Source organism: Diaphorina citri, unplaced genomic scaffold (assembly GCF_000475195.1).
Source record: "Diaphorina citri unplaced genomic scaffold, Diaci psyllid genome assembly version 1.1 scaffold2875, whole genome shotgun sequence".
NCBI classification, from domain to species: Eukaryota; Metazoa; Arthropoda; class Insecta; order Hemiptera; family Psyllidae; genus Diaphorina; species Diaphorina citri.
In genome coordinates, this window is record NW_007380288.1 from 10,467 (window position 1) to 23,007 (window position 12,541).

General features: G+C 36.3%; 1 protein-coding gene across 1 annotated transcript in view; it reads left to right on the forward strand.

The window, feature by feature from the left end:
* LOC103519666 overlaps positions 1–12,541 on the forward strand; it is a 17,498-nt gene that overhangs the window by 1,552 nt on the left and 3,405 nt on the right. The window contains exon 2 of the mRNA XM_008484755.3: positions 7,289–7,621. Coding sequence (XP_008482977.1) covers positions 7,364–7,621 — 258 coding nt within the window. The 5' untranslated portion in view covers positions 7,289–7,363. The remainder of the gene's footprint in view (positions 1–7,288; positions 7,622–12,541) is intronic.

Consider the following 12,541-nt stretch of genomic DNA (forward strand, 5'->3'; position numbering starts at 1 on the left):
AGTCTTAATTGCTTTAACTTTAAAAGTACCGGTGCCGACCTTTAAAACCAGAATTAAATTTTTTTTTTGAATCAATAGTTTTTGGTGTTTTAAACCGCGGCGTCCGCTTAAAAAACACTTCTAAAACCAGACATGGTTATCGTGTCTCTTCGTCTGAACAGTTTTTCTGCACATTAAAGTCCCGGCGGTCCCGCTTTGAACCAAGTCATTCAATACATTGGACATTACGGAACAGTACACAGCGTCAAAAAATACAATTAATTGTGATGCACATTTTCTGCCATATGCAATAAAGGGTTATTGTTACTGTCCGCGGCGTCCGCTTAAAAAAAAAAAAAAAAAATCCTTTAAATTCATCAGGAAGTTCCAACTTATGAAAAAATGACTGGTTTTCAGAAAAAGAAGCAAAATATCCGGAAACTTTATAAGGGTTTTGAAAGAGTACTTCTCTGTTTAAAGGTCTCGCGTCCGGCTTTAAAAACTCTTAATATACAACGCGGGAAGTACCAACGTATGAAAAAATTAACTTTAGAAACAGAAAAAAATCCGAACACTTTTTGACCAGGGGACCTGAAAAAAAGCTTTTAAAAAACCGAAACAAAGAGAGAAAGCACGCTTTAAGGGACTGAAAAGGACTGAAGAAGGTCAGAGGGTACTTTAAGGACGACAAAGGGCCCAAAAAGGTCAGACCATCTGGTGACAGTCCCAACAATGTTTTACCTTTTATTTTGAAGGGACTGAAAAAGGCCAAAAGGTCAGGTTAAAAAGTTTTAAAGGGTCAGTTGAAAAGGTTCTAAAAGGTGGGATAAGGGTGACGCGGCGTCGGGCTAAAAAAAAAAAAAGTTTCGTTACAAGAGCCGGACAAGTTTAAAGAAGGTACGAAAACAAATAGGCTGATCGCCATTCCAGAACTCAAGGTAAACGTGTACTGTTATTTTTTCTATAAATTGTAGCTCACAATTTTCAAAAATTTCGCCTGCGGCGCTGCTCATTTCCCCCTTTTTTTGTGTTAACCATCATCCCACCAGGATATGTGAAAGTGTAGACTGTATAATGACAAACTTCAGGTTCATGCTTTTTAAAAAAATTCTCCTGCGGAGCTGAAGATTAGGATTTTGACGAGACTGAATTTCTGAAGATATTAGACCAAAATGTTCAAAAATTTCGCCTGGGGCGCTGTTATTATATTCTAAAAAAAATGCCAGTTCACTTATAGTAAATAATACCTAAAAAAATTTCGCCTGCGGCGCTGTTATTATATTCTAAAAGAATGCCAGTTCACTTATAGTAAATACGTATTAGGGCCCCAAAGCCAGATCAAAGAGAAATGGCTGTAGTAGTCTTGAGGTCATTATCTTGGTCAAAGGTCATTTATCTTGAAAAAATTTGGCCTGCGGCGCAGTTATTTCATGGTGCAAATGGAGGACTCAAGACCTTACCCTAGTCGGATAAAAAAGATTGAAGAAATTTAACAGGCCTGAGAACATTGCTTGGAAAAAAAAAAAATCGGCGGCGGCGCAGTGGGAATAGGGTGGAAAATCTTGGAAAAGTAGACTGGAAATTTTGAAAAATTGGACTGGAAAACCGGGAAAAGTCAGGGAATTTTATTTTTCCATTTTGGTAGACACCCTGAGGATTTCGATGCACTTTAAGTAGGCAACTATTGCTGCAATAGCATAAATAGGGGATTTTCCTCATTAGGTTACAAAAAGAATTCACTTGTATTTTTCTGGTTTCAGATGTTTCCGAAGAAACGTGGTTTCGTGTCTGTTCATTCACAATTCTTGCCCCCCTAAGCTAAACTTCTGCAGTTGATAAACATAAATGGTAAGTAATTTTATTACTTTTATTAGTTATCCAACCATTTTTTTTTTTTATTATTATTATTTTTTAACTGGTCATCCAATAACGAGGCCCTTTCCAGATCCTGCACTTATATCGTCTATGTTTATTTTGTATCTTGTTATTCTTGCTTCTATTTCTCTCTTCTTTCTTCCCGTTTTTATGATCATTTCTCGCACGATCAAACACACCACACTCTCACAATATGGGAGAAGCGATTAAGGTGCTCCAGAAAAGGTCTCCCGTCGAGGAGAAGTGCCTTTTCATTGGTTTCATCTTCTTAGCACACTAAAGGGAGACCCGCAGAGAGGAAAAAAGTGATTTTACGGGGAAAAATTTTTCCAAACTTTTCGATCGATTGATTAATAAAAAAGTTTTGTGCGCCTCGAAAACAAATGTCTTAGTGGCCGAGCGGTTGGGTGTGTCTATTTTTACTCCTCTATTGTGATGATAAGTGTGATGGGTGGGGGTTCGAATCCCAGCGAGGTCATTTTTTTTTACATAATTTTATCATTTAAAAATGTTTTATGAATAGCCATAATTACTTTTTTCATAATTTTATAGTTAAAAATTACCTATTTCATAATTTTATAGTTAAAATTTATGAAAAAGGTTTAAAATGCAATTTTTAGGTAGGTATGTAGGGTACCGTTCTAATGAAAAAGTTCAAACAGTCGTGGGTTGCTTAAATAGGACGCGGGTTCGATTCCCGCTCGGGACGTATTTTATCTTATCGGAATGGCTGGCTTTATCCCATCTTGTATTTCCCTTAGCAGTTACAGTTCCCTCTATCAGACCCCTGGAAAAAAAACACCAAACCAAAGAGGAGAGTTAGTAGAAATGTTCATGATAATACCCATGACTCCCCTAAACTTGTCCTTCTTCAGGATAAAATCCGCCTTGAACGGGAATCGAACCCGCGGCCTAGCGCTTAAAAAGCAGACTCGTTACCCAACCAAGCTAACTAGGCTGATGAAAAAAAAAGTAATGAAAGAAGGAAGGAAGACAGGATAGGAGAAAGTCAGCCTTGATTTCCGAGAATTTAAGTTACTGGCCAATTTAAAGTTGTTTTCTTTTGATATTATGCTGAGGCGCTGAGCACGTCAGATAATGGGGCTCAACCACTTTTTTTTTTCTTCGCTGATAAAGGAAGTTCTCTTCGTTTGAAATTTTCGAATTTTGAAACGCACAAATTTTCGCGGGCAGCCATTTTTTCGTGATGTGACGTCAGTTCATGCGAGGTCGGATACATGACGTCAGTTCAACGTACCTTTGAGCGACATTTTAGGGGATTTAGGGACCGTTTTGGATGTTTTTGAGTGCGCCAATGCACTTTTTGGGTACTTTTACATCGGAATAGGACTCTACCTCGAAAAAAATTGTCATTTGGTTGTGCCCCATTCCCCCATTTTCCATCGCTTATCCATTTAGTAATGAAGTAAAAGTTCAAATAGCAGCAGATCTATCTTGAAATCTAGCAATTAAAATTCATTACGGCTACCAAGTCACTCTTCTTCACGACTTGAGATGTGACACAGAAATACTGTCTCATTGCCTCATTAGATGTCAGGCAGTATTGTTATACCTCGTACTTTCTGAGAAGTTTTTATTTTCTTCTAATACTCGTACGAGTGCTGTTATATACATTGTTTAGTATTCATCGCGAGACTGTCAACATCTCCACTTCGGAACACGGTTCTCATCTCGACCCAGAAAAGGCAAAGGAACTTTTAAATATTGTAAGAAATACGTTTGTAAGGATTTCTGATTGTGGAAGTTATCTAGCCTCTCTCTAGTCCAGCTACAGCGTCTCTGTACCTATCTCTTCGGAACATTTCATAGTATTGTCTCAGTACTCTCAGTAGTGGTTAGCGCGGTAAAGTGGTAGGTGGAGCTGTAGACACATCCACTAAAAGAAGTGTTAACAGTCTTTCTATGTCTGTCAGTCTCTCTCTCTCTCTCTCTCTCTCTCCTTACAGCCGTAGATATTTTGGCACAGGATTCAATACCTTTATCTCTCTTTTAAACCCATAACATAGCCCAAATGAAAGAGTCCCAGCAAACAGTCATTCTCCACGTCACAAAAGATCTGATTATGTAACAGTGGCATAGGACTTTTCGGTATGTTCAGTAGCTTTACTTTTACCAATAAATAATCTTTACCCCTTCATTTCACCCCATCTCTCATCCTCTCAAACAGCAGGCTTAAACATTCGCAGACATTCTGAATTCCAGGTTCAATACGAAGTACACAAGATATAGATACGTAGAAGAGAACACAAGCATGAGGAAATGTTGGAATGGATCTTCATGATTTTATCAGTAAACATCATTAGATATACCTAATGTGATCGTGAACAACGACACAATAGTGTAAAATGTAGTAATAGAATCTATTCAATATCTAATAATTCCTGCCTAATAGTCCCCTAATAGTGTCATTATTTTGTAGGTTATCTTGGTTTTCAATGTGACAAGTGTCTTGGTTTGTTACTTTTCCATTTTTCTTTCAACCTCTGGGGTCTATGTGTTGATTTGGTCCTGTGGACACTGTCTATGTCTGATTCCAGACTAATGCCAAAAAGTTGAGACGATTGCCCAAATGGTCACCCATGTGGATACTAACCACGGACAACGTTGATTGACTTCAATGATCCATGGGGAACTCTTGCATTCAACGTGTTATCGTTGCTAGCTGGGAAGCTTTCAGATCTTGGCTGTTTAGCTATCATCTCAGAAAAAAGGACGAGATGGCATAAGAATACCGCCAAGCGCAGCAACCATCTCAACCAAACGTTTTGTATTCCATCCTTGTCACATTTGTGAACTACATACCAAATTTCAAGTCTCTAGCTCATACCGTTCCCGAGATATTGTTAAATTACACCGAAAACCGCCAAAAAGCGGTAAAATGCCGCCAACCGTTGCACCGATCCTAACCAAAAGTTTCGTGTCGCATCCTGGTCATATTTGAAAGATTCATACCAAATTTCAAGTCTCTAGCTCTTACCGTTCTCGAGATATTTTGTTTACAGACAGACAGACACACAGACAGGCCACACACTTTGACCAATGGGCTTGACATACTTTGGATGTTATCATAGGGATCCCTTCAATACACTTTCTCTATCAAATTCAAGTCATATATCAAAAATTAATATTTAGAATATAAGTGCTCAAAACTACGAAAAAGAACATTCACATAATAGCAAATGGAAAGTAATGTAATTTTTTTTTAACTATGGCGTTTACGTCACGTGCAAGGAAGGAAATAATGTAATTTATTTGCCAACTATGCGTGACGTCACGTGCTCAGGAAAGAGAGAAATGCTTAACAGCCACCTTCCTGCTCAACAGCAGGTTGCCTCACGGACAAAGGATACTTACCAAATGATTTTAAGAAGATAATGAGAGAGAGGTATTGATAGGGGGGGGGATGCTGATCAAGATAGAATATTTTATGTTTAGAAACTTTTGAGAATTCAGTGAATTAGTTGGGTCCATAGATATGGTTTCTAATGATCCCTATAGAGCCTCGAACAGTTGTCTGGACAATTTTCTTGATGGTACCACTTACAGAGGTCCGCAGAAGGCTTCGGACCTAGGAAAATGGCAACCTTTCCCACTTACAGAGGCTCCGGACCGAGTATCTAGAAAAGTCATTCCCACTTATAGAGGCTCGATTTTCCCATTTAAACAGGTTTTATAGTAAAAAATGAAGGGGCCACGATTTTTTTCCTAGTTATCCAGGTTTCCCACTTAGACAGGTTCGACTGTACGAACCTAAAACAGGGGTTGGTAACTAAATTGGGGTTGAGACGATAATCCCCCCTCCATTTAAACAGAAATGAACTAAATGTAATTTGTACTACAGGCAATTTATTTATTTTTTGTCAGAAGTTGAGCCTCACCAGAATTCCAGTCTTGAGTGTCCCATAAAGATTTTTTTTTTTTTTTTTTTTCAAAGAGCATGTGTCTGAAGCTTGTTAGTTTTAACGTAGGTACCTACCTTTTTTTAGATACTTTAGTATAGGTATGTTTTTTTTACATGATTATGTAAAAATAAAAAAAAAAAATCACAAGAAATTGTAGTGCTGCAGGGACATATTCAGCATGGCTCAGAAGTCCTAGCGAACCCCTTGGAATTTTGAAGTTCTCTTTTTTTCTATAGGAAGAAAAGGGCCCATGGCAAATTCAATGGTGATGCCAAAATCCAGGTTCGAACCCCTGAAGAGGGATTTTTTGCATTAAAGAAGTAATTTCCCAAGAAATTCAAATGAGAACCCCTATTTTTACTTTCCTTATCCTATAGGAAGGAAAGTAATGTAATCGGGTCAAATTTTCGATGGGCAGTTTTTAGTGTCAAAACACGTTTTGAGGTCCCTAGAGCCTAAATCCAAAGTTTCAGCCATTGTTCTGTGTGTGTGTGTGTGTGTGTGTGTGTGTGTGTGTGTGTGTGTGTGTGTGTGTGTGTGTGTGTGTGTGTGTGTGTGTGTGTGTGTGTGTGTGTGTGTGTGTGTGTGTGTGTGTGTGTGTGTGTGTGTGTGTGTGTGTGTGTGTGTGTGTGTGTGTGTGTGTGTGTGTGTGTGTGTGTGTGTGTGTGTGTGTGTGTGTGTGTGTGTGTGTGTGTGTGTGTGTGTGTGTGTGTGTGTGTGTGTGTGTGTGTGTGTGTGTGTGTGTGTGTGTGTGTGTGTGTGTGTGTGTGTGTGTGTGTGTGTGTGTGTGTGTGTGTGTGTGTGTGTGTGTGTGTGTGTGTGTGTGTGTGTGTGTGTGTGTGTGTGTGTGTGTGTGTGTGTGTGTGTCCTTTTGGACAGATTTCGACCGTTTTTTGGCGGTTTTCAGCTATAGCGACAAAACGGTTAGAGATATTGTAAAAGTTAGGGTAAAAGAACACTCAAATAAGCATTCAATAGGATAAGCAAAGTCGTGTGATGTTCACACTAGATTTTTTTATTTCATTTTTGAAATCTATAGAAATTGATTGCAAAGGAAGCACTTAGTAATCCTGTGATATCCAAAAAAAGTTGTGAAAAGGCTCTGCTTTAACACAAATAAATTCACGATTTGATTTTGATTGATTTGATTCTTATCTTTATTGTTAAGATGAAAGCCACATGTTTTGATTTTGGATGGGATCAGCTATTGCCATTAAAGATAAGTACATATGTATGTACTGCATGCTGCTCCATTTTTGTTTAGGACTATTACACACTGCTAGTAGTAAGTAGGTAGAAGTAAGTTTCTCTGAGTGTTAGGGGAACAAAAAATAAGATAAGAAGTGTGGAATGCTAGGATGGAGCTAAAAATTAAGTAGGTAAGTAAATCCAATTTAATTTTTTGTGTTACAGATTATTGCTGTAAAAATGACATTTCAAATCACTCAAGTATCTGGAAAATAAGGGTACCAAGAATACAAAAGTGCAATGAATACAGATTATTGTTACAGATTATTGCTGTAAAAATGACATTTCAAATCACTCAAGTATCTGGAAAATAAGGGTACCAAGAATACAAAAGTGCAATGAATTTTGAACAATTTACGTTACCATTTTCTCAAAGCTCCTCAATACAAACAAATGCCAATACCACACAGACAACATCAAGCACCAAGTTTTCTACTACTGCGAATAATGCCAGTGCTCAGGTTGTGGGAGTTCTTAGTTCTGATGATGGAATAACATATTTACGTCCTGTAGAAACCAATGGATTTGCCCTGAACCACCACCACCAACAACAACAACATCAAGAACAACAACAACAACAATCTCACAACCAAGCTGTAAGTACAATACAAATAATTGATTTTATTATTTGTTAAGCAGTGATGATGGACTCTTGTGATCATCTAGTAGATTTAATCCCACCCGTTTTATTAAAAAAATGTTCTCGTGCTCTAGTCAAACCATTACATTTTCTTTTCAATGAGTCAATTCATACAGGTAAATACCCGAAAATATGGAAATCGTCATTTGTCATCCCAATATACAAAAAATCCTGCTCAAAACAAGACGTTAAAAATTTCAGAGCAATAAACAAGATCTCATTCCTAAGATATTAGATAAACTGGTGTACAAGAAAATTTCTCCGGTTCTGTCACCATTACTCGCGCAACAGCAACAACAACAACACCAACAACAACAACAACAACAACAACAACAACAACAACAACAACAACAACAACAACAACACCTGAAAACCGCAAAAAAAAGCTTAAAAACCGCCAAAAAGCGGTCAATATACCTCCAACCGCAGCACCTATCTCAACCGAACATTTGAGTTGCATCCTTGTCATATTCGTGAAATGCATACCAAATTTCAAGTATCTAGCTGATTCTAGCTTATACCGTTCCCGAGATATTGTTAAATTACACTGAAAACCGCCAAAAAGCGGTAAAATGCCGCCAACCGTTGCACCGGTCTCAAAATTAACTGAATCCGTCCAACGTAAATTTTTGCGACATTTAGCTTTTAAGGAAGGACATAGAATTTTAAACCATGATTACTCAGAAATATTGACAAGGAATAACATTACAACTATCGAAAATAGGAGAAAAATTAATGACATAATATTCCTTTGTAAATTGTTAAAAAATAAGATAGACCTACCTGAAATTTTACAAAAAATAAACTTTAAAGCCCAAAAGAGGCATACTAGAAATTGTAATAGCTTACTAGCTATCAAAAAGTAAAATGTACACCTAAACTAAAATGTACACCTAAACCTGTAAATAATTCTAATAATAGTAATATCGTCAAATCAGAGTCAATCAACGTACCTTCCGGATGTATACAGGGTGGACACTTATCAAGCATTTTATTCCTATGTTTTGTCAACGATATTATCACCATCCTGCCTCCGGAGGAAAAATTAATGACATAAATTTTCCTTAAATACATGTTAAATAAAATACATGTTAAATAGTCCTGTAAATAGAATAACGCGCCAATTAAACGATGCAATTGACAAAGATTCAACCATTGACGTATTTTATGTCAGAGAAACAAATCAAGGACAAGCTGCATGAATTATTTAAAAATTGAATCAATGTACTTTTAGTATATCTACTACCTACATACTTTTATTATTAAGTATTAGTCTATTAGTTTTTTAATGTTAAATTGTATTAGGATAATTTTCGATTGTAAAAATGGGAATTGCCGTAAATTTATACAAATAAATAAATAACTGTCTACTTACTAAGTAATCATACGACTTCCTAGGTATTACATTTACAGAACTACAAAAAAAAGTCGAAATTTTCAAAGTAAATATGTAAACATATGAAATATCTATGTGTATCTATGAAAAAAAAAAAAAAAAAAAAAAAAAAAAAAAGGGGCCCCCTCTTTTTTGCCAAAAAAAAAAAAAAAAAAAAAAAAAAAAAAAATGTCGCCATAGTGTCGCCTGCTTGTTGGCCAAAAATAGAGATTGGAGACAATCGAATAGAAGGAATGGAGGATTTACATTTGGGTGAAAATGGAGCAGTTGCATTTGGGTAAAATTATGAAGAGATAGTCAATTCCTATGTAAAAAGTTGTGAAAAATCTAAATTTGAGGTCAAAACTTAAAAGGTCGAAAATTCAATTTTTATTTGCTGTTCTAATGAAAAAGTTGAAAGAGTCGTGACGTCAAAGTTTACGAAATGCGCAGAAACGCATATGCGCACAAACAAGGAGATCTTCATTTTTCCGTTTCACTAGAGCACCAAAGGGTAGTTCAGGTAGTCCCATTTGTGCATTTTCATGTCTTTCTTTTAGCTCTAATAAGGTATTACACTAACAAAGGGGGAGGAGTCATTTACTCTGACGTCATCGCGTACACGAGCGTATGCCGTAATGTCAGAGTTCAAGATTTACCAATATTTTTTTTTTTTTTTTTTTTTTTCTTATCACTTTCCTTATCCTATAGGAAGGAAAGTAATGTAATCGGGTCAAATTTTCGATGGTCAGTTTTTAGTGCCATCCTCAAAAGTGAAAAAAAGTAGGTAGGTATGTAATATGTATATAGTATATACCTACCTAAAATAGGCCCTGATAGTCCCATGGAATACCTATCACTTGTCTTGTAACAATGTAGAGCAGTGGACTTGTAGAGGTTAGAGCGGTATCGAATCTGGAAGTTGGTGGTTCGAGTCCAATGGAGCAGTTGCAATTGGGAAAATATTATTAATAAAAGGTCGATTCCTACGTAAAAAGTTGTGAAAAATCCAAATCTGAGGTAAAATCTCCGAAAAAGTAACTTTAAGAGGTCGAAAATTCAATTATTAATTGCTGTTCCAATGAAAAAGTTCAAATACCTAGTTGTGACGTCAAACTTCACGATTTACCGGTATTTTTTAAATCGATTTATCTCGGTATCTAGAAGTCGTAGAAGAAAAAGAAAAATTCCGTTCTTCCTTACTTTTCCTGCTCTATGACTTTGAAACATCACCCAAGTAAGCGCAACTGATCTATTCAAGTCATAAAAATTTAAGCACAGATTAGAAAAGACATTATTTTGTATTCACACTTAAAACGATAGAAAAATTCTTTATTGTTAAAAACAATGAGAAAGCCTCGTTAGCTAGGAGTCTCTTATATCTCTTTTGCAGATAGAGCAGAGTATCCTGGAAATATTGAGGTCCTTGGGAATGCAGTATACAGGGTGGTTCATGATTTGCGAACCACGCTTATATCTCAGAAACGGCTGGGAATTAAGGAATGAAATAATAAACGGCTTCATGTAGATGAAATTTTGATGATTAAAATGGTTTTTTTAAATTTGCAATTTTTTTTTGCAAAACGGCCCATTTTTTGCCAAATATAGGTCACTCTTATGGGAACCCCCGTTTTTTATTTAATTTTTGGAATCAGCATAAAATTTTAATTAAAAAAATGTATTCACTCGAAAAAATTTGCTCTACAAAAATTCTGTACACTGTGAGAAAGAAAAGCAATTTCTTAATTATTTCTTTAGTTTTTGTATTATTCACTTAACTATTTCAACAACAATCAACAACAACAAACAAATTTATAAATGCTGTTCAAAATGAGATCCATTTGTTTGTACACAGTAACGCATTCTTCGCTCTAACTCAGGACCAACTGCTTTGTTTATCATGTCTGAGTTCACTGACGCACACAAAATCGCGATTTGTGCAAATTTTTGTAGAGCAAATTTTTTCGAGTGAATACATTTTTTCAATTAAAATTTTTTGCTGATTCCAAAAATTAAATAAAAAATGGGGGTTCCCATAAAAGTGACCTATATTTGGCAAAAAATCGGCCGTTTTGCAAAAGAAATTGCAAATTTTAAAAAAAAAGCCATTTTAATCATCAAAATTTCATCTACATGATGCCGTTTATTTCATTCCTTAATTCCTAGCCGTTTCTGAGATATAAGCCTGGTTCGCAAATCACGAACCACCCTGTATATATAAAAGAGAAATATGGACGGGTTATGTATGTATGTCTGTCCGAATTGTTTAGAGAAAACTATAATAGATATCAAAAAAGTGTCAGCAAAGACCCCCAGTAAAATTGTCGAATCTACCCAAAAAAGTTATCAGACCTTTAAAATTCCCAACCCTTCCCGAGATATGGGCCTTTTCTGACGGCCAAAATGTCCCATAAGAAATACACAGGGAGTAGAGACTCGGGGACTCAAAGCGAGAGGAGAATCTTTTTCCTCCCGCAGAGTTTTAGCTTCATTTTTTTTTTTTTTTTTTTTTTTTTTTTTTTTTTTTTTTTTTTTTGTTTTTTTTTTTTTCATTTTTTTTTTTTTTTTTTTTTTTTTCATGTTTTTAGTTTTCTCGGTTGAACATTCGTACTCGCTTTGATCGAAAGAAAAATATTTTGAGCTTTACGACTTTGTATGAAATTTGTACCTAGACTCCTCACACATCATTGAAGTTAAGCAACGTTGAGCGTGGTTGGTAGCTGGATGAGTGACTACCTAGGGAACTTTTTTTTAATGCGACTTTGAATTATTTACGGACATATCACTGAAGTTAAGATACGTTGACCATGGTCGGTATTTGGATGGTAGAATATCAGGGAATAGTTTTCTAATCCATTCCCCCCCCTTTTTTTTTTTTTCTTTATTTAGTCATTAGGGAGAGCGTAGCGCGACCGTATTTTCTCGAAGTGAAAAGCCAATAGGGAGCGCGTAGCGCGACCATTTTTTCTAAAAGGTGTAAAGCTGTAAAGCCAATAGGGAGCGCGTAATGCAACGGTAGCATTCTTTCTGGTCAGGATTCCTACTGACAGAGAATTTTTCCTTTACTAAAATATTCTAAACCGTGGCGAAGCACGGGTAACCTGCTAGTTATGAATAAAAGGTTGATTCCTATCTAAAAAGTTGTAAAAATCCAAACCTCGATTTGGACAGTGGACACACCACTGGTCGCTACTTGATTAAAGTAGCTACTCAATGGAGGAGTTGCAATTGGGAAAATATTTTTTAATAAAAGGTCGATTCCTACGTAAAAAGTTGTGAAAAATCCAAATCTGAGGTCAAAACTCCGAAAAAGTAACTTTAAAAGGTCGAATAATTGCCGTTCTAATGAAAAAGTTCAAAGAGTTTTGACGTCAGATTTCACGTCAAAATGCGCAGAAACGCTTGTGCACAAAAAACGAAGCGGGAGTCATGAATTATGACGTCATCGCCTACGGGAGCGTATGCCGTGACGTCAAACTTCACGATTTACCGGTATTTTTT